Raw genomic sequence first — 22,016 nt, 5'->3', positions numbered from 1 at the left:
TATGATTTCCTGTAGGTGAAAAAATCACGAGAAGAAAGTGAAATTATCTCACACTTACTAAAGGCTCAAGTGATGGGGAAAAATTAAGATGGAAAGCAAAAATGAGGAGCAAAAAGGAAGCAGGAGTGAGGAAGCAGGTGTGAGGAAGGACCACATGTCTGTCTTCCCTTGTGCAGAAGCACTAGACTTTTTATTCCGGTAAAGAATTTCCAGCAAGTGACAGAAAGCAAATCCATGCCCAGTTGAACTGAACAATTTCTCTATGAACAGGAAATGTTTTGTCAAGAACCAGAAATTTCTTTTGATAATCAGTCATGAATGAACACAGGTGGCAGAATGTATCCTCTGATATATCTCTCTCTCTCCCTCTCTCTTTTTTTTTTTCCCAGACAGAGTTTCACTCTGTCGCCCAGGCTAGAGTGCAGTGACGCGATCTCGGCTCACTGCAACCTCTGCCTCCCAGGTTCAAGTGATTCTCATGTCTCAGCCTCCTGAGTAGCTGGGACTATAGACATGTGTCACCATATCCTGCTAATTTTTTGCATTTTTAGTAGAGATGGGTTTCACTGTGGTGGTCAGGCTGGTCTCGAACTACTGAGCTCAGGCAATCTGCCCGCCTTGACTTCCGAAAGTGCTCAGAGTCCAGGTATGAGCCACTGTGCCCGGCCCTCTCATATCTTTCTGGACTCAAACTCCCAAATGTTTCCAAAAATGCACTACTTAATGCAAGAAAATTAAAGATGATCTAAAACAAGATTTGATTTATGTCACCAGATAAGTAAATATCAGAAATGCCGTATGTGCAGAGCGCAAACATAGTAAGTGGTTCATGGTGCTGAAACTGGCTACATATAAATTCCGCCACCCCCTCTCCCAGAATGTGAGAGTCAAAGACTGAACACTGCTGGGAAACGTAATAGAAAAATTAAATGCTACCTCATCTGAGAAGCGTAACTTTCTTGAGGATACAGCCACAGCAGTCACAAGATTCTCAAAGGGGAATGCAGTCCCCACAATTTAAGAGCCATTGGTGTAGATAAAATCAGAAAAACTAAGTTAAAGATAGAGGGTTTTGTCTTAAATTATTGGAATTAATAGAATTTTTCCATTTCATTTATATTATTTTCTGTTGTCAGCTTTAGCTAAAGGCAATTACAATAAACCATATAATAAACAAAGTAAATCGCTATTTTATTTAATTTCAATTTAATAATAAGAGCTATATAATAAAACCCCTAAAAGGGAGGGTTAAAAACTCTAAACCAGTTCCACTGGTTTTGAAAGGGTTTTCTGTGTGTAATTTTCTTTAATGGAGCTACCCACCATCAAAACCCCTTTGGTTCTTTGGAGACACAGATTACCAAGAAGGAGGTTAGAAAGGGAGAAAAATGTGGGACGCAATCTCAGTTCCTCACTAATCTCAGAATTGTGCCTAGACATAAGCCCAAGGCCTTTGAATCCCAGCCAGAGACCAACTTTTCTTTCTCATCTTGTAAGAGGCTTCACAGGGGAGACCGGTCCTTGTTTTTGGTTTAGAGATGGCCTTGAACAAGAAAAAGAAGATAAGTATACACTGAATACACAAACTGTTCTGGAATCCAAAAGCCAGCAGCATCTTAACACTGAAGTACAAAGGCATTTTCAATGATGGTTCAGTGAACGTAATCCCCCAGGTGCAGCTTTACTGTACGGCAGGATATTAAAATGCACAATTAAGTCTCTTTCCTTGAGAAGAGAGAAATAGGCAATTTTTAAAAAGTCCTCAAAGATCTTGAATAGCAAAGTGATGAAAGGACAAGCGGGAAACCCACCATGAAGAGGGAGTGAGAGAGATTAGGAAATAATTGGATCTTATCCAAGGAACAGACAAAGCACATGGAAGCCATATTTTAACTACGAAATGCAAAAAGATACACACAGCTTGAAATATGTTAATATCATGTGAAACCTAATCAGCTTATAAATGGTATTTTGGACTGTAACAAAGCAAATATCACCAAATGGGGCCCCAAGATGGTAGGAGAGAAGAATAGGCCCCAAGGAAGCACCCCAGGGCTTAGAAGACAACAATTATTCCATCCTGCCATGAACATGAAAGGTTTCTTCTCCTGGATACCTAAGTCTGGAGCGAGCTCAGAAATACCATATGTGCAAAAAGTGCAAAGATAATAAGTGGCTCACAGTGCTGAAACTGGCTACATCACCTCTGTAATAAGTTACTTATAAAAACTCAATAAAACCCAGCGCTGGTCAAATCGAGCTGCAGAGGATGGAGGCTACAGTTACAGGTTAAAGGCAATGAACTTAGTGAATCCATAATTACACAAATGACTTAGAAGGTAGAAAAGAGACTTTTCTATAAAAGCAGATAGGAAAATGAGGTCAACATTTAAAAGTTGATGTGGCTAATAAGCAGATCAGTGGCTGCTGGGCTAGAGGTGGGAGCCCAGATTGACTGCAAATGCAGATGAAGGAACTTTCTTGGTCAAAGTGTCTAACAGTGGGATGTGGCGATGGTTGCATGACTCTTTGGATTTATTAAAATCCTTAAATAATATACTTAAAATGGGTGCTTTTTATGGTATGAAAATTACAGCATTATAAAGTTGTAATCATTTTTTATTTTAAAGTTGACATGTTTTTAAATTTTGTGATATTCACACTCTATAAAATAGTTGTACTGTATATCTCTGTGATGTGTTAATTACATTAAAAATGTTCTTTTTCCACTATTGGGAATATACATTTTTATAATAATCTAAAGTAAGATTCTTAAGTTTTTAAAATTACTCTAAATGGATTATTTTCATAATCATTAACAATCCAAATAGGAACCAAAATAGCAAGAAACACTTAGAAGAAATTGAAAGAAGACATTTCAGTAGCTTTCTCAACATTTACTGTCTTTTGGCAACCCAGTCCAACCCTTTTAACAGGGTAGTATACTAATCTTACTGTGTTTAAAGACAACAGATCATAGGAATTTGATAATTTCAGAAGAAAAATATTTTTAAACTCCACCAGGCACACCAATAAAGCTTAGCAATGAATTGTGAGCATTCTCACCAAAAAAAAAAAAAAAAAAAAAAAAAAAAAAAAGATGCACCTGGATTTTATATACTTAAAGTATTTGGAAAACACTATATAATGTCAGATATGATACTGTGGTTAAGAATGTCAGTCTGCCTTGACCAGGTACTCATCACTCGGGCCAGTTACTTTCCCCCTGATTTTGCATCTGTGAAATGGAGATAACAATAGTATCTAGTCCCATAATACTGTTAATGGGGTAAAAAAGAGAAATTTTAGTTAGTGCCTGGCATATGGTAAACATTCAAGAAACACTAGCTACGATTCTACATTTATTGATGTTATTATCCCTGGGCTGGGTTCAACATACAAGATGATTTTATTCTTTTCTACAAAGCCTCACCCCCAGGGACAGATTCAGTCCTTTACCTTCCCGGAATGCCAATTACTCGGCAATCTTCACGTAAACTGGAGAAAATGTTTCCAGCTGTTGTAACAGAAAATGTCTTCCAACTTTTGATTCATTACACAAAGTGTTATCACTCATTTTCTGGCACAGAGCTGGGGCGGTATCCCAGAACTGATCTGACACACTTTCTTCAGCTGATGTCAGACCAAATTACAAGGCAAATAGGACAAAGGAAAAGTCACATGAACAGAATCCATTTACAGTGGGGTCATTCACACCGGTCCTTCCAGGTGAGAGAAGCACTGAGAGAGAGAGATTTGCAATTATTCAAATACATAGCATAAAGCTTCATTTTTCTCTTGGAAAAAAAAAAAAGTAATTTTAAGACCCAGAAAACAGCATCATTAATGTTGCCAGTCCTCAAAATAGATTTACATTTCCTCTGGTTCTTCCTCTAGTTCTCTCGTGCCCCAAAATGTAGGTATGTGGGTGTAAACATCTCCAAAGTCAAGTTCTCTTGCATTTTGATAACCTTGTAACGCTTTGAAAGTAACTTCCCTCTCACTTTAACTGATGGTAGAAAATGAACAGGAACTTTACACACCTGATTCCCAATACGCCTCAATGGGAAAGTGCAGGCTCATAAAACTGAGGGCTGGGACATTTAGTATTTATTTTAAGGGCTTCTAAAATCTGCCACAAGCTTAGAGTACAGGGACTAATTTTAGTGGAAATCTGTTTACTAGTATGCTGATACACAAAAGTAGGCTTTTAATATTATTTACATTTTTTTTTTTTTCTGGAGATGGAGTTTCACTCTTGTTGCCCAGGCTAGAGTGCAATGGCGTGATCTAGGCTCACTGCAACCTCCACCTCCCGGGTTCAAGCGATTCTCCTGCCTCAGCCTCCTGAGTAGTTGGGATTACAGGTGCGTGCCACCACATCTGGCTCATTTTTGTATTTTTAGTAGAGACGGGGTTTCACCACATCGGCCAGGCTGGTCTCGAATCCTGACCTCAGGCAGTCTGCCTGCCTCGGCCTCCCAAAGTGCTGGGATTACACGCACGAGCCACCACGCCCAGCATTATTTGGATTCTTAATGTGCTAGAAGTGTTATTAATTCAACTATAAAGTAAAACACATCTTTCAGTTATTTAAAATTTGAAGGCAATGTTACTCACAGTGTTTCGACAGTCACATTTTCAAGCAGTACAAGGACATCCTCAAATAAGATTAGCTGTATTAATCATCTCCTACTCTCATGAACATACAAATGTGAAAAAGCAAGTTTCTCTAGTAACAAAGCTTGCAGTGAGTCTAAGAGGACTCCTCTCTTAGGATTCTATTGTGAAGAGTTCTCCCAAATCTTCCCACTGCTCACTGAAAGAAAACTAAGATATTCCCAGTGCCTGGCACAGAATCCATGCTGAATCAATGTTTCCTGATCTAACAAGTCTACAAGGACATGCATCTTTTAAACATTAAAAGACATTTATGTTAAAAAGCTAAAGCACAATCATCTGAATAAAACCCAGGTGAAACTCTTGATCCAATTTGGCAAAACGAAAGACAACTCTGTGAATAGTCTGTTCACCTAACAGGCTTTGTAACAGGTCTTTGTTTTGTATGGTCACTGTCGATAACTGGCAATCTGCACAATACAATAATGCATGAGATTAGATTTTCTCCAACTGAATGTATCCGAGGCATCACAGCATGATCTTCAGAAATTCTCCCTTTTCCTATAAACTGTTGCCAAATGCAGCAAGGATTTAATCAATGGATGTATTTTTTTTCTCAATACACAGTGGCTAAGTCCACCAATTTGACACAAAATGTAAATAAAGAGAAAAGCAATTTTTGCTATATAAGAAAACAATTGGCCAGGCATGGTGGCTCACACCTGTAATCCCAGCATTTTTGGAGGCCGAGGCGGGAGGATTGCTTGAGTCGAGGCGTTCGAGGCCAGCCTGGACAACATGGCAAAACCCTGTCGCTACAAAAAAAAAAGCACACACAAAAATTAGCCAGGCATGGTGGTGCATGCCTGTAGTCCCAGCTGCTTGGGAGGCCGTGATCAGAGAATTACTTGGGCCCGGGAGGTGGAGGCTGCAGTGAGCCAAGGTCACGTCACTGTGACCTTGAGTAACAGTGACAGAGTGAGATGCCTGAGTGACAGAGCAAGGTCCTGTCTCAAACAAACAAACAAACAAACAAAAATGATGATGTTACCAAGAAACAAAATACAATAAGCCTGCACTACTCCTTTCACAGTAGACCAATCTCAGAAATGGCCTGAGAAATATGTCAGTAATTTTACTCTTCCCAGGGCCACTGTATCAACCAATGACAGAAACGAACCTTTTACTGGTTCTTTGTGTACGGACCCCACTTATTTCTAGGGCTTATTATTTTTTCCCTAATTTAGAGCTATAACCTCAGAGATGGAATTGACCTTCCCATTAGAAAAAGGCCCTGTTGATGGGGTCACTGGGCATTGTATGGCTGTTTGCAAAGCCCCGTCTGCCCTAATTGTTACGCAGTCCCTGCCAGCCGCCAGCTGAATTAAATAGGCGACACTGACTCAGTCTCTTAACCTCCCAGGCTGTGTCATAAGAAAATCACTCTAATTCTGATTACTAGGTGGTTCCTTCACACCAGCTTATCCCATCCATTGTTGTTTTCCACAGTCAAGTCTGCGGTACATAAGACTCTTGGCCACTAAATCCTTGGGCATGCCTAGGAAATCATTACAGCTGGAAATTATTTTCAAGAATCACCCCTCCATTCCTGCACACCTTAAAAACAGCCCACATTGGCCGGGCACAGTGGCTCAAGCCTGTAATCCCAGCACTTTGGGAGGCCCAGACAGGCGGATCACAAGGTCAGGAGATCGAGACCATCCTGGCTAACACGGTGAAACCCCATCTCTACTAAAAAATACAAAAAACTAGCTGGGCGACGTGGTGGGCGCCTGTAGTCCCAGCTACTGGGGAGGCTGAGGCGAGAGAATGGCGTGAACCCAGGAGGCGGAGCATGCAGTGAGCTGAGATCCGGCCACTACACTCCAGTCTGGGTGACAGAGTGAGACTCCGTCTCAAAAAAAAAAAAAAAAAAAGCCCACGTCTTTCTGGGTATCGTCCATGTTGGGAATTGTCTCACGCGTAGGGACTCCATCTGATAATAGTCGAAGATTGAAAATCGGTTCTCAGTACCAGTTAATGACTTCCATTCATTCGCACAGAAGACACCCAGAAGCAGCACAGGGATCATATTCAGTTTGTGCAGCGTATTGAGGGGAGATACAGACAACTTCTAACAGTACGCCTATGCACTTAGTGGCATTAATCTCTTCCTCGGGATCCATGTTTCCACAGTGTTTGTTCAGCCTTCCTGCCTCTTTAACCTACATTTATTCTCCATACAGGAAGCCATCCACCATCCACATGAGGCAGCCCACTGAGGCTAGATTGCAGTGAGAACACATTTCACACTAATGCACTGGCTGCTTTCCAGAACGTTGTTGCTGGCAATCATATCTTGCCATCTGATGTCAACATTGGCATTAGGATGCTAATAAAACTGCAAAATGAGCTAAAACTGATGTTTAATGCATATCTACCATGCAGCAACAGCCAGGTTCGCCATCTTTAGGGCTTTGCATTCTGATGTTCCATTCATACTCTTCAGTCTCCTGAGCAGCACTTCTGAAACTTCAATGTGAATATACACAGCCCGAGAATCTTGTTGAAATCACATTCTGACTCAGTAGGTCTGTGTGGGGCCTGAGGGTCTGCATCTCTACCTGGTCCCTGGTGGCCTTGCTGCTACTGTCTTGGGACCACTCTTGGTACTGAGGTTTTTAGTTATTTATTTATTTATTTAATTTTTTTTTCTTTTTTCTTTTGAAACGGAGTCTCACTCTGTCACCCAGGCTGGGCTGGAGTGCACTGGCGCCATCTCGCCTCACTGCAACCTCCGCCTTTGAGGTTCAAGTGATTCTCCTGCCTCAGCCTCCCGAGTAGCTGGTATTACAGGCATCCACCACCACACCCAGCTAATTTCTGTATTTTGGTAGAGATGGAGTTTCACCGTGTTGGCCAGGCTGGTCTCGAACTCCTGATCTCAAGTGATCCACCCCTCTCAGCCTCCCAAAGTCTTGGGATTACAGGCATGAGCCACTGTACCTGGCTGGCAGTGAGGTTTTTAAGAACACTGATGAAGCATACACCTATGCACACAGCCGAACTCTTTACAACTTATTTCTGTTGTGTAAGCAGTTTCTAGGTTCCAGACTCTCACTGTGAAAAAGCATCAGAAGTAAAATGTCTAGTCTAATTTTTTTTTTTTAAAGCTAGTGCTTACCTTGAGTTATTTTCTTCCTAGAAGGTTTGCGTGTGTGTTTTGTTTTGTTTTGTTTTTAATTAAAAAAGTCAATTGTATGTTACTATCTGCCAAGGCAAGTTTAGTTTATGGTCTTCCAAGTACAGACAAAGGGAATGGAAAGATCTCTTGTAGGGGCACTCCTAGCCCTGTAATCTACTTGTTAAAGGATGAGCCACAAGTTAAAACTAAGAAATGTCATTTAACAAACTGTAAGCATCTAATGAGGGTAGTCGTGAATACAGAAATCAACAAAGCACTATCTTCTTTCTCCGGGATATTTTGGTCTCACACAGGTGTACAGACCGTTCTAATGCCAAGCAGAAGTGATTACCCACAGAAAGAGAACGACCCTGTGTTTTTCCCTCAGGGAGGAACTCATAAAAGATCATGGTGACTGTGCTCCCATTGACCTAAAAATCCTGTTACCTGGCATTTACAAAAACCAGACTGGACTTATGGAATCAGACATGTTTTGAAAAATGTGACTTTTTTTCTAAGAGGATTCTAGACAGAGCAAATGGAGTCTGAGATACTTTTAACCTCCAGTAACTGATGACACTGAACAGCATCTCAAGAATTGCTGCTTTATATGCTGTTTCCTTCTCGATCGGACTTTGGAACATGATTACTATCAGCCATAAGTCAGAAGACAGACAAAAGAGGCTCTACAGACAAGTCACAAGAGAGGAAAGCACACTGGGAAACCTGGCTTCAGGGGCTCTGACCCTGGACAATGAAATAACAAAGTTAGAGAGGGGATGGTTTGATATGTTTCTCACACGAATGTGCAGACTGTCCCCTGAAGGTAGCAGCAAGGAGCCAAACTGCACACAGAGTGGGATCTGAGGTTTTTGTTGTTGTTGTTTTTGTTTTTGTTTGTTTTAAAGAAAAAGGCAGGGCCAGGTGCTGTGGCTCACACCTGTAATTCCAGCACTTCGGGAGGCTGAAGCTAGCAGATCACTGGAGGTTAGGAGTTCGAGACCAGCCTGGCCAACATGGTGAAACCTCGTCTGTACTAAAAATGCAAAAATTAGCTGGGTGTGGTGGCATGCACCTGTAATCCCAGCTACTTGGGAGGCTGAGACAGGAGAATCACTTGGGCCTGGGAGGTGGAGAGGTTGCAGTGAGCTCAGATTGCACCACTGCACTCCAACCTGGGAGACAGAACAAGACTCCCGTCTCAAAAAAAAAAAAAGAAGACAAAGGAAAAAAGACCAAAATGTGAGCAAGGGCCATCTTCTCAACACGACTGTGAGTAATTTTAATTTATCTTAATATTTTCCCATTTCCTTCAAAATTCTTTACAAAGATTATATATTAATCTTACAAAGGACAAGACCAATTAAAAAATAAATCTCCCATCTGTCCTTTTGTTTCTAAGGCATGTTGTTTACAACACAGTTCCTATTTAAAATTGGATTTTTAAAGTTCCATTTAATTTCTGAAACAGACTTCTTTCATTTAATTTAGTTTCAATGATTTAAAAACTAATCAGGAAAATCTGATGCAACATATTATACTCTACCACCACAAACACCCTTGAATACTGCAGGTTTGTGTCTCTGCGATAATTAGGCCAGATGCTTTTCATGCACATCTCCTATTGGCCCATCACCAATTTTTAAATCCATGGGACATATTGATCAATTCTTCTCTTTATTCACTGGATGGCTAAGGCAATGTCAGGAAGGTTTAGAGCAATTCTCCTGACTCAGACGGCGAGATGTTTCTAACAGAATATCTATTGTTCCCCCACAAAATGAAAGTGCTTTCAATAGCGAAAATGATCTAAAATTGGCAGATGCATTCTTTTTCTTTTCTACACTAGAATCTTTCATGAAGAAGCCCTAGCTAGAAACAAGCACCATGGTGCGGTGTGCATGGTAATGTAGTGTGTGGTCACACTGCAGAGGGCACCATCATCATTTACGGCTACCCACGACCACAGCCCAGGGTGACCAAGGCAGCTCCTATATGGCCATGACCTGTAAGGACCTTGCTGAATACTGGAGCCATGTGCTAATGCCAAGTGGATAGACCACAGCAAACTGGTCAATCATCCAGCTACTTAGTCATTCAATCATTTACCAGGTCAATCTCTGGAGACTCAAAGGCCAATAGGACACCTTTCTTAGCCTCATCCTATAAAATTGAAAGGAGGAGACAGGAATTACAATAGACCAGCATAATGAACATTTGCATGGCTACATACAATGTACAGTGAACAGGTCCCAAGAGCGGGAGTTGTCAATTTTACGTGGGGAAGACAGGAAATATTTCTCAGACAAGGCCACCTTTGAGCTGAATCTTGAGAAATGAGTAGGTTCTTGCTTTGCAGAACTGGGGTTCATGAGATTACCTTCAATTATCAATATAATCATCAATGTAAATATATATAGCAATGAGTCCAGTGCCAGGCACTGAGAAGGTTTTCAACAATGATACTAATAGTAATATTACTTTCTTGGTGGGATGGCTTGCCAATAGAAAGATGCCTTTAAGGAATGACCTGTACCTTTGAAGAAGAAAGTGAATAAACTACCTGCATCACATTCACAACTGAATGACAATAAATGGGATGATAAAAATACAGTCGTTAGTAGTTCAGGTACAGTAGTTCAGTTACAATGGAAACAGTGCAAAATGACCAATTCCACATTCATGGTATTATACAGCTACAAGGGTCTTATACTTTTAGGAAAGCCTGGAATATGAGAACAGAAGGGAGAAGGACTGATATTGTTAGAGGACCTACCACGTGTTAAGCCAAGGCCTTTATATACATATTTTGCCAATTAATTATCACCCCAATATTATGAGGTATGCATTACTATGCCATCTTAAAGAAGAGGAAATTGAGATTCAGAGAGTTTACCTGATTTGCCAGAGGTCACACCACTAATGAGTATTTGAGTCAGGATTTGACTTTATATTAGTAAGTGTCTCATTTCAAATTCCATGCTCTTTTTATTCTATCATGAAGCATTTCCATGTGAAAAGCCACATATACAAAGGAAAATATGATTAGTCATTATAAAAGGATAATTTAAAACAGCGAGTCCTTTGGCACATTTAAAATATGATTTTTTTCCAAAAGCAACTTAGGTGTCAGCATTTCCATTATAACAACTACCAACAATTGGGTACCAATCAGAGTGCTAAATTTGCCACGTGAATTGTTTCATTTAGTCCTCGTGACAACTTATAAAGCAAGCATTATTATCATTATTATTATTCACAATATATGGATGATGAAACTGAGGATTATCAGGGTGTGAACTATTTCCAATAGGAGGATAAATTTCAGTGTGCCCAGAGTAGAGGACAGATTTGAACTGAAGTCTATAATTCTATGGAACTAATGTTTTTCCTCTGTGTCATGTTATCACATATATCTATACCTAATTTATAGCATACATAAGCAAATTTCCTCATTATAAGTAAATTCAATATACAGAAATTGTAAACTTAACTAATCAGTAAGTTGGGTAGGCTAACTAAATTTTCCAGGCTTGGATAAAAAACCACAAGCTAGATTTTCCAGACTGAAATCTCAGTCCAGGCTCAGCTGAATTTTTTTGTTTGTTTGTTGCAGGAATAACTGACTGACCAGTTGACTTTAAAGTCCAGGTTCTTTCCATCATCCCAACATGCTCCTGCCAGACAGAAAAGGCTCACAGGCCAGGTCAGGGCTCCAGCTGTCATAGAAGCAAGAGAAGTCACCACCAGAAGGCAATCACAAAGCCAGTAGACTTGTAAACGTCCCCCAGATGCTCTCAGCACACTATGGAAGGGCTTTAGAAAACCTATCTTCAGTACAGCAGTGGAACACTAAGAGAACTTAGAATTCATTTTACAGCGAACTAGAATGCAATTTACAGAAAACTGACTTTTGCTAAAAGGAATCTAAGCCTTAAAATACACATCACTGCAGGTACCTATAATTGATCACGTCCTCAGAGAAGCTCAAAGTGAAAAAAAAAAAGGATTTAAAATCTTCCCAATTTGAAGGCACTAATATCTACATAAGGACAGGTGTAGCTCATGAGTCCTGAATATTGACCAAAGATATGTGACCTAAAATAGCACATTCTATTCTGAACACTTTAATTCTGTAAGTGAAGTGTCATTATGATTCTTAAACTTCTTTTTCTTTGAAATCACCTATTTCCATCAATTCATAGCTCTAATAAATCATGAGGATGGTTTAACATGTGCTCTGAGCTTTTGTAGAAAAGTTTAATTTGACATTTTAAAGTATAAGCTAAATTACTTGTATTAACTGCTTTTTTACTCAATTGCAGACAAAACTAAAAAGTATTACATTCCCTTTTACTACATAGGTAAGTGTAGCAAATCAATAGTACACAATCTTTATACCAAGAATGAAGGGTTTTAATATGCTTGCAGAAGTTAATTAGAACTGTCACAGAAAAGTTCTACTAATAAAAAAGGAAAAACACCACTGCTGTTAACAGCTACAGAAAACCTCCTTTTCCATTCCAAATAAATCCTATCAGATTCTAAATGTTTTACATTTTATCTGGAAACCTCTAGTTTCCACATTTTCTATGCTCATCAACTCCTATAGCCAAGGTCAGATGTAATAATAATTTGTACCAGTTTTTTCACTTGTAAGAGGAAGACATACATTAAGCACTGTAAACTCAAGAGTGGACCAAATTATTTTTACTTCAGATTAGAATTAGATATTAAAAGCCAAAAGGAAGAAAATAAAGACCATTTTGTGATGTCTGATTCATAGATTCCTATTAATCATCATTACCATTTCCCGTAATCAAATAAACTCCTATATTAAACACCTAAAATAAATGGCAGCGATTACTGACTCATTTACAAGCATCTTTTGAGCTTTACGTTTACAACAGGCAATAAGGATTCATGATCAAAAGATACAGAGAAGAGGTAATAACGGATTAATTTATCAACAGCTACTGAGATGTCCTCAAAATGGCAGTTATGATGCTTTCTCATGGTTTACCATCTAAATCAGTTTATGACTACCCTTACTTCAGCTGAGTAATTCCTAATGTTTCCCATATTGGGAAAACAATACATGGTTTGCTCACTCTAGCATGCTAGCAGGGGTAGATTTTATAAAGTCCATGGCCTATGTGAAATGTCTGTAAGATAAAAATATAACATCCCTGGGTTTTTTTCTCTTCACTAAAGCGTGCTGCAATGTTGTACAGATCTTTGATGTTGAAAAGTAGATAAGATAGGGATGTGCATTTGTTTTCTACTTAAAGAGCTATCTAGTTTGTCACTGCTATATTTCAGTGGGAAGGGAATCATTGGGAAGTGCCCTATGTTCTTTATAGTGTAAATCACCTAGTTAGGCACTAGCTGTTCTATGTTTCTGAGGAAGGATTCAAGAACCACAGATTAAGCAGCTCAAGAAAGCCAGATTTGCTTTTCCATAAAAGGAGTCAGGAGAGATGCAAGGGTATCTTTGTAGCAAATCTGGTAACTTTTAGGCTTATTTTAAGCACTTAAAAAACAATTATATTCCAAATGTCCTCTGGGAGGAACTGCTTGGCAGGTTAAGTGAATAACCCACAGCAAAGTTCCAACATCCAGAGCTTGGGCTTGGGCAAGAGGAAGAGACTCTCAGACTCTCAGATCCCGCAAATCCTCCCCTTGGACATGGGTTCAGGGGACATGATTTTAACTGTCAGCTAGAAAATGTCCCTTTTTCTTCTTTGGAGGTCTCTAACCAAGGCCCAGATTAAAAAAAAAATAAAGCATCACTGAAATTAAGGCATGGTAAGTGCTTCCTTGAACTCCCAGCCATGCCAGCAAAACGACTGATGACCTGGTGAGCAGTCACCCTGAAAGTTGCAAGGAAGACAAGGAAGGTTGGGGCAACCATTTACTGAAGCTTCGGTGCCCCTGAATAAAGAATGGAGCTGAAATTATTAGAAAGGGTTTGCTCACACACAGGCTGCTTATGAACCACAACAGTCATCTTGGCCAATTGTAGCTTCCTGCAAAATCTTTTCTAGATTGTGCAGCATTTCCAAAACGTTCATTTCCTTATCTCAGTCTAAAAACATCAAGAAAAGTACTGTTCGATGAACTCCTCACTTAGGGCTAACACAATCCCAAGAGGCAATGGAGCAAGGAGTGGGGGTAGAAACAAGAGAGAACGGCATGTGGTCTATTCCCTCCAGTGTCCGTCTCCTCTGGGTAACAGATTAAACAGCAGGCTCCGGCTTTCATGGTTCCATTGTCCAAAATCCCAGCGTCAACAGTTTTCATGCCATGGATACACCTGCAGGCTGCCCTAAGGCAATCTACAAAACCATCTTCCTCTCTACCCATTTACTCAAAGCACTCAAGCAATTCATTTTTTTAAACAATTCTACTTCCTCAATCCAAAAACATGAAATTCTTTACTAGGCATTGGAATTCCCATATTGTTAATGGAGCTGACGTGAGGGTTCAGTTAAACTATTTTTTAAAAAGGTGGGACAAGTCATCTTAGGGTGACATCTTGTTGGCAGCATAAGGACCCTACCCTGATGTCACCACAGGCAGGTCAAGATGGTAGCAGTGCAGGTGCCACCCCATTATGGCCAAGCATCGTTCCATAGGATAACATGGAGGAAAGTGGTTTATTCTCAGAGGATTATCAAGCCTCAGTCTCTGCCAGTGTTGTCAAAAATTCTATTCTAACAAACTGCTTATGAGACAGATTTCTCTTTTGAGCCAAAATGATTCCAAAGACTCCTGGGGTCCATGAGGAAGCATCTTTGTTCCCACCGGGAACCCAAGGAATAAGTCTTTATGTTCTTTCCACTTAATCATCCAATTCCTCTGCAGCTTTCCACTGGTCCTGCTATGAAGAGAACATGCCAACACTAGGGGAAATGCCATAGCAGCAAACTGAATGCTTGACAAACAACAGTTGAGCACAACAGTCAGCAGAATGACTGCAGGAAAAAAAGGACAGAGCAGAAATATTTCAGATGATATTCCTTGGACAGATGACTCCCTTAACAATTCTTTCTCAATATATTTGCGTCAGTTTGGTGCTTTAACATAATCTAAAGTGGTACAGTAGTTACCAGCACAAGCTCTGGAGCAAGACCAGTTTAAATCATAGCTGTGTGGTCTTGGGCATGTTTTTAACAAGTTCTGTGCCTTAGTGTTCTAATCTGTTAAATGGGGATAATAAGCAAGTTGTTATGAGGATTAAACATGCTAATATATGCAAAGCACTTAGAACAATGCTTAGTAAAGCTATCATCGTTATATATCCAAATTGCTATCGCATATATCATCATAGTTGACACACAAGCACTCTATAAAATACAGGTAATCATTTTATCTGTGTTTCACTGATGAGGATAATGAGGTTCAGTTAAGTGTTTTGCTAAAAACATAAGGAATCTATGACTGAGCCAAGACTTGAATCCTGGTCTTTTGACATTAAACCTGGGATTCCTTCCCATGACTTCGGGTTATTTACATGTAAACCACAGCAAACTAGCCGTTATCAAATACTGATACTAGACAAATTCAGTAAGGAAGAAAACAATTGAGAACATCATACCTATTCTAGGGATTCTAGGGATCCTGAAATAAACAAAATTAAATAATCAGCTGATGGCAAATTTTAGCTAAAGTCATTAAAGCTGATTTTTAGATTCAGAGTAGCAATTTGGAGCTACCAAAATTCTGAAGTGAGGCAGGGAGAGGGAACATTTATCCATATGTATTCTTTGCTTAATGAGACACTTTATACAAATATTTACTTGAATAAGTATATATTTATGAAAATAGATGAACTCCCATCTTGAGAAAATTCAATATGTGAAAATTCAGAACTACAAGATGTTTGAATAACTCATTAGAAATGGAGCCAGTGAAGGGTTTAAATGTGTAAAGGTGAAATTTGCCATCTTATTGCTACTATAACTCACAAGCCAGCATGAACTTTCTGGTCATTGATAGATTGATGACATTTAGGCTACAGACTCTTAAATCTAGAAGACTAGATCTCATTCAGTAGAGAATCTCATCCATTAGAATCCTTATCCTCATGATACTTAGGGCAAGGGTTATCAGACAAGCAAAAGATGGTAAATACAAATGAACAACTGGCACATATTCCTTCTTTCCTAATGAATTTTATAATTTAGAGCATCTGAATGAATCCCTAAGGGAAGTATTCTTTCATGACTAATACTCTTTCTAGGATTAGCATCTATTTCTAATTCAGAAAGTTTGAATGTGCTACCCTTTAAGAACTTGGAGGAGTCTTCTATTTAATAAGATCAGTTTTTTAATTCATGAATCATTTTAATTTTAGTATTTTCTATACATATAAATCATTCAAATTATCCCTCAAAAAAAAATTTTTAAAGCATTTTGATAGCACCACATTAAAAACTAAACTTCCATCAAAGATAGTGTGCTCAAAAATGTGATCTGGTAAACTCTGAATAACTAGTAAATCATGCTGTACATATAATCAATGTTTTTTTAAATTCAACTCACCATCAAGGTTCTGCCAAACCTTTACAAAAATAATCCAGCCAAGACAACAAAAGGTAATGAATGCTTCCTTTGGATTCATCTGACCAACTCACATTAAAATGATCACTCATCCAAGTCAACTGATGTTCATTCTGTAGCTAAAAAACCTCCCTTTTATGTTAACACTGAAAGATACAAGATAAATACTATTCTAGAAATATGACTTTAAAGCTATCCAGACGGAAATATGTCATTTCTTAGATACATATTTTAAAATCTATAAAATGTAAGTATATCTCACCAGTGAACGAACACTACAAAGACTTAAAATCATAAAATATTTAGGTCAAAGAAATAAGTTAGAATTGTCCCTACTGATCACAGTTTACTTCCATACCTCAGTCATCCTTAAGGCTATAAGACCTAAGAGAAAACTGAAAACAGATGACAGAAAAGAACCATTATGTTAAGCAAATAATAAATGAAAAAGTAGAAATCCCTGAGTAATTATTTAATCTTCAAAGATATGTATTTTTTTTCTTACTTTATTCCTAAGAATAATCCTGTTCAACTCAAACTTCTGACTGTTCTAGGGCCAGCAAGTACATATTTGTTGATTAAGTCACCCAGGTCTTTTAACAACTTGAGCAAAATGTATGCTTTAACCACGTACACCCTCCAACTCCCTGGTTCTTGCCTCAAAGGCAAAGTCACGTCACAATATGTCTCTTACCTGTTTCCCATCCAATGTGTACAGGCGTTTCACCACTCCCGAGTCCAGCTTGATGGCATCAGTGATATCAGTGAGGACCTGCTCAAAGGAATGAGCCGTTTTCTTGTTCAGCAGAATCCTGACAGCTTTCCGCGGCTTCACACCACTTCTGATGATGGTGACCAGCTTGGGCCGAATGAAATCCTTATTCTCTCGCACCTCGGAAGGACTCCCTTTGGCAGTGGCCAGTGAAGACACCGCCCGAGAAGCCGAGGTGGTCTTGACATTCACTGACCAGTTGGGGTTCACGTTCTTGGTGTACTCCAGTTTCTTGAAGGGCTCTATTGAGCCACATACATAACTCTCTCCTAAGGAAGAGATAAATATATTTAAATTTAAACTAAAATATACCCATTTCTTTTTCCTACTTATCCTCTCTTTTGCCTTTTCTGCTTAGGGGCAAGAGCTAGCCCTGACTTTTCAAACAATGGAAGTATGATTAATCATCAGGGATGAAGAAAGATTTCTGATTGCTAGTCTGGCACTGTCGGTAACAGATCCACATCCTGGAAAAACAAAACAAAACATTATTCCTCCATTTCTTCATCTTGAGGTTGGTGATAGGAATGCTGATCCGCTTGAAAAGACCTTAGAGAAGTGTGAAAGTGAATTTAAAATAGAAAATATTCTTTGGGAATTAGAGATATTTAAATTTGCAGAAAACTTCAAAATCGGAAGTACCTACATTTGCTACCAGAGATAATTTAAACACTAAGAATGAATCAGAATACAGCATCTAAAAATAGTCATATAATTTATGAATTTGATGAGAGGCAATGCTAAAGATTTTGTAAAGCCCAGTAAAGTTCCAAAAGCAAGCAAATAATCACCCTTCCTTTCTCTCATCTACATAGTGCCAATCACAGTGATCCACACACACTGTAAAGTCAATTCATACTTGTCCGTAAGTAAAAGGTTTTAGAAGTGTTCAACATACAAACTATAGCTTCAAAAATGGGCTCTAAAATAAATATAAATAAATTTTTATTAATAATGACACCTTAGCAGGAAATTTTTTAATGAAAATAATCAGACTATTAAGTAGATGTAGATCACACACACAAAAAAGAAAAACATGAACCGAGAGACAACAAATTGTAAAATGACGAATTCTAAATACATATTTCATAAAGTTAGGTCAAAGCCCTTTGAAATTAAAGATTTTGTAACGGCTTTTTTCTGTGTTAATAAGTTTTGTAACTAGGAATAGGTAAAAATGCTGAAAGGCCTTCATAATTGCAGGTAAAATGACCTAGGCCTAATCTAACACAGTCCATTGACTTTTATCTAAGTCCTTGTATTATTTTTAAATTAACAATGCAAACATCCAAGACCAAAGAACAAGGAATCACATAAAAATAACTGAAGCAGACCTTCAAAAGTTAAAAAGAACAGTTATACATGTCATTGAACACTTGTTTTGCAGATGTTCTTAAAATATCCTATAATGTGTATACAGACACATTATGCCTCACTAGAAGTTGTATGAATAGCACAAGTTTAACCAACCCCCTTTCTAGTCACCTGGCATATCATGACTTGTCTCAGCTATGCCTTTCTCAGGATTTCAGTAAATACCAAAAACATATATGGATTTTTGATATTTACTTAAATTCTGAGAAAGGCATATTTGGGTACTACAGAAACAGCAGTGTTTTTGGAGGTTTCATGGAGATGACCTGAACATGATAGTGGGAAGACAGAATTGGAAATTCGGGCTCAAAACCTGGCCTCTCCAAGCATGTGACTTTGGACAAGTCCCTCAGATTTCTGGGTGGTGGTTTATTTATCTATAAAATAAAACCTCATTAGGTTTTTATGAAAATCAAATTGGAAGATAGAGATCAAAGTGATCTCAGATGCAAACTTGCTATGTAAGTGAAAGTGACCTGAGGCTATATTACCCTAATCGTGCAGTAAGCCTGAAAGAAAAATTCAAAAACAAAATTACTAGAAATCAGTAAGCAGGTCTTATATTGAACAGTTACCAGTGGACACCACGTTGGGTCCATGTCAGTGTGAGAATGCCCCCAACATTCCCCAGTGAGACACACAGCATGTAATTGAGCTGGTAAAGCTAGCCTTTGTCAGAATTCTGTGCTAATTGAAGATATACAATTGCCTGATCATTTTTAAGTTTATATACTAAGCTAATAACTAAAAGCAAAACAAAGATATAGAGAATACATTTCAACAAAAATTTTAAAAATGTATTAGAAGAGGGAGCAGCTTTAAAGAACATAGCAACATGGAATGAGTTTGTTAAAAGAGAAAATACCAGCACTTTGGGAGGCCGAGACGGGCGGATCACGAGGTCAGGAGATCGAGACCATCCTGACTAACACGGTGAAACCCCGTCTCTACTAAAAAAATACAAAAAAAAAAAAACTAGCCGGGCGAGGTGGCGGGCGCCTGTAGTCCCAGCTACTCGGGAGGCTGAGGCAGGAGAATGGCGTAAACCCGGGAGGCGGAGCTTGCAGTGAGCTGAGATCCGGCCACTGCACTCCAGCCTGGGCGACAGAGCGAGACTCCGTCTCAAAAAAAAAAAAAAAAAAAAAAAGAGAAAATAAACACTTTAAAAAAATATCTTGTAGATAAAGCACCCTGAAAATGTTTAAAAGCATAAGAAAGTTCTCCAGTGACACTGAGAAGGCATTGCTGGTTTGGTTCAAGCAACAATGATCAGAAGAAATATGTATTTAATCTGTGCTGTAAATGTGAGACTCCTCTGCCGGATAATCAGATTTAAAGACTGGAATGAGAATCTTAGAGAAGGATGTGAGACTTCAGTAACAGATGATACTGTGCTAACAGGAAAGCAACAGCTAAAGGAAGGAGAAGGTGCTGCCACCAAATCCAAGATCACACACCACAGTCATTCAGAGTCTGCGACAGTATTCAGGAATTCAGGAAAGGCCCAGATGGATTTCCTTATGCTAATAAATTTCCATTGATTTCCTTATGCTAGTGAATTTCCATTTTATCATGCAAAGAAATTTCCATTAAATCTATTTGAATCCATGTTTTAACTATTTTTACTGTAATCGTAATACTGAACTTCTCTCTGCCACAAGAGATGTGGTTCCTGCCTTAATATAGTTAAATTAAACTTGGTTGTATTTTCTGATTTTGTAAAAAATAGCTTTTCAATTCATGAGCTAATTATCATCGATTATTATAAATTAACAAATATGATTGTTCTGAATGAAGAAAACATAGTTTTGATTTGGTCAAATAGCTCTGGATATCCAGTGTTCAGTCTCTTCCTTAGTGAGACTGAGATTTAAGAGATAGGTTATAATCTTGTTTAAATAATCATTTTTAGAGAGCATTCAAGTATTGACATGAGGTATGTGTGCTAAGTGCCATTCAAAAATAACAAGACAGGGCCAAACATGGTGGCTCACACATGTAGTCCCAGCTACTTGTGGGCCTGAGGTGGGAGTATCGCTTGAGCCTGGGTGGATGAGGCTGCAGTGAGCCATGATTGTGCTACTGCACTCCAACCTGGGCAACAGAGCGAGATCCCATCTCTCTTTATTTAAAAAACAAACAAACAAACAAAGTAACATAATAAAGTATGTTTATAATTACTGTAGTATACTTCCTCTTACATACACTAAGCCACCCCACATGCCAAAGTCTTTTGGTATAACTTTCACTGCAACAGTGAAATAAAAGTGAATTTATCTAAAGCAAACAAACAAAAAAAACAAGGTATTTTTCAACAAAATAGCTCAAAATTAGGTTTGGAAGCTTTGCATTACTTCCTACAGGTGAACTTGAACAAGGATGGCATGATTGCAAAACTCTTAGAAATGGTACCGGAAATTACAAAACATCATGATTTTTTGGTTGGTTGTCATACAACCATTTTTTTTTTTTTCAGTTTGTTCAAGCCCTAAAGATTCTATGATAAGACTGATTCTTCACTTGAAATTTAATACTCTGGGATCTAAGACACCCCAACAAATAGCAAGAACTGCTGAAGCAGCGTCTGCCTGAATTTTGTTGTAGCATTTATGAAGGCCAAAAACTAATCTTTGTTTTTAAGTAGAAAGAGATAAAGAAAATGACAGTTTTTTAAAAAGGTAAGGAAATAAAGCATGAAATTATGTTTGGATCCAACTGATACTAAAATATCAGAATATGGTAATTTCTTTCCTGAAAGATTTCAGTATTTTCAGAAAGTTGGAGGGTAAAATAATATCTAAGTAAGAATAATAGATTATTTTTAAGATACTGAAGAATCCTTGTTTAAAAAATCATCTACGTATTTTTATTTTTATGTTTTGTTTTTCATTTTTGTGAGACAGAGTCTCACTCTGTCACCCAGGCTGGAGTGCCGTAGTGTGATCTCAGCTCACTGCAACCTCTGCCTCCTGAGTCCAAGCAATTCTCCTGCCTCAGCCTCCTGAGTAGCTGGGATTACAGGCATGCACAAACACGCCCAGTGAATTTTTTTTTTTTTTTTTTTTTTTGAGGCGGAGTCTTGCTCTGTCGCCCAGGCTGGAGTGCAGTGGCCGGATCTCAGCTCACTGCAAGCTCCGCCTCCCGGGTTCCCGCCATTCTCCTGCCTCAGCCTCCCAAGTAGCTGGGACTACAGGCGCCCGCCACCTCACCAGGCTAGTTTTTTGTATTTTTAGTAGAGACAGGGTTTCACTGTGTTCGCCAGGATAGTCTCGATCTCTTGACCTTGTGATCCGCCCGTCTGGGCCTCCCAAAGTGCTGGGATTACAGGCTTGAGCCACCGCACCTGGCCCGTGAATTTTTATATTTTTAGTAGAGACAGGATTTCATCACGTTGACACTCCTGGCCTCAAATTCCTGGTCTCAAGTGATCCACCCACCTCCGCCTCCCAAAGTGCTGGGATTACAGGCATGAGCCACGACACCTGGCCTGTATTTTTAAAT

At 38.9% G+C, this 22,016-nt stretch overlaps 1 protein-coding gene across 3 annotated transcripts in view; it reads right to left on the bottom strand.

Moving 5' to 3' along the window:
* The window catches only part of DCLK1 (doublecortin like kinase 1), a 359,681-nt gene that overhangs the window by 321,562 nt on the left and 16,103 nt on the right, over positions 1–22,016 (bottom strand). For all 3 annotated transcript variants that reach the window (XM_033235344.1, XM_033235370.1, XM_033235334.1), the window contains exon 3: positions 17,064–17,410. In XM_033235344.1, coding sequence (XP_033091235.1) covers positions 17,064–17,410 — 347 coding nt within the window. The remainder of the gene's footprint in view (positions 1–17,063; positions 17,411–22,016) is intronic.

This window comes from Trachypithecus francoisi, unplaced genomic scaffold (genome assembly GCF_009764315.1).
Source record: "Trachypithecus francoisi isolate TF-2019V2 unplaced genomic scaffold, Tfra_2.0 Contig01461, whole genome shotgun sequence".
Classification (NCBI taxonomy): domain Eukaryota; kingdom Metazoa; phylum Chordata; class Mammalia; order Primates; family Cercopithecidae; genus Trachypithecus; species Trachypithecus francoisi.
The sequence above is the reverse complement of the archived record's forward strand: the minus strand, read 5'-3'. Positions and strand labels throughout refer to the sequence as shown.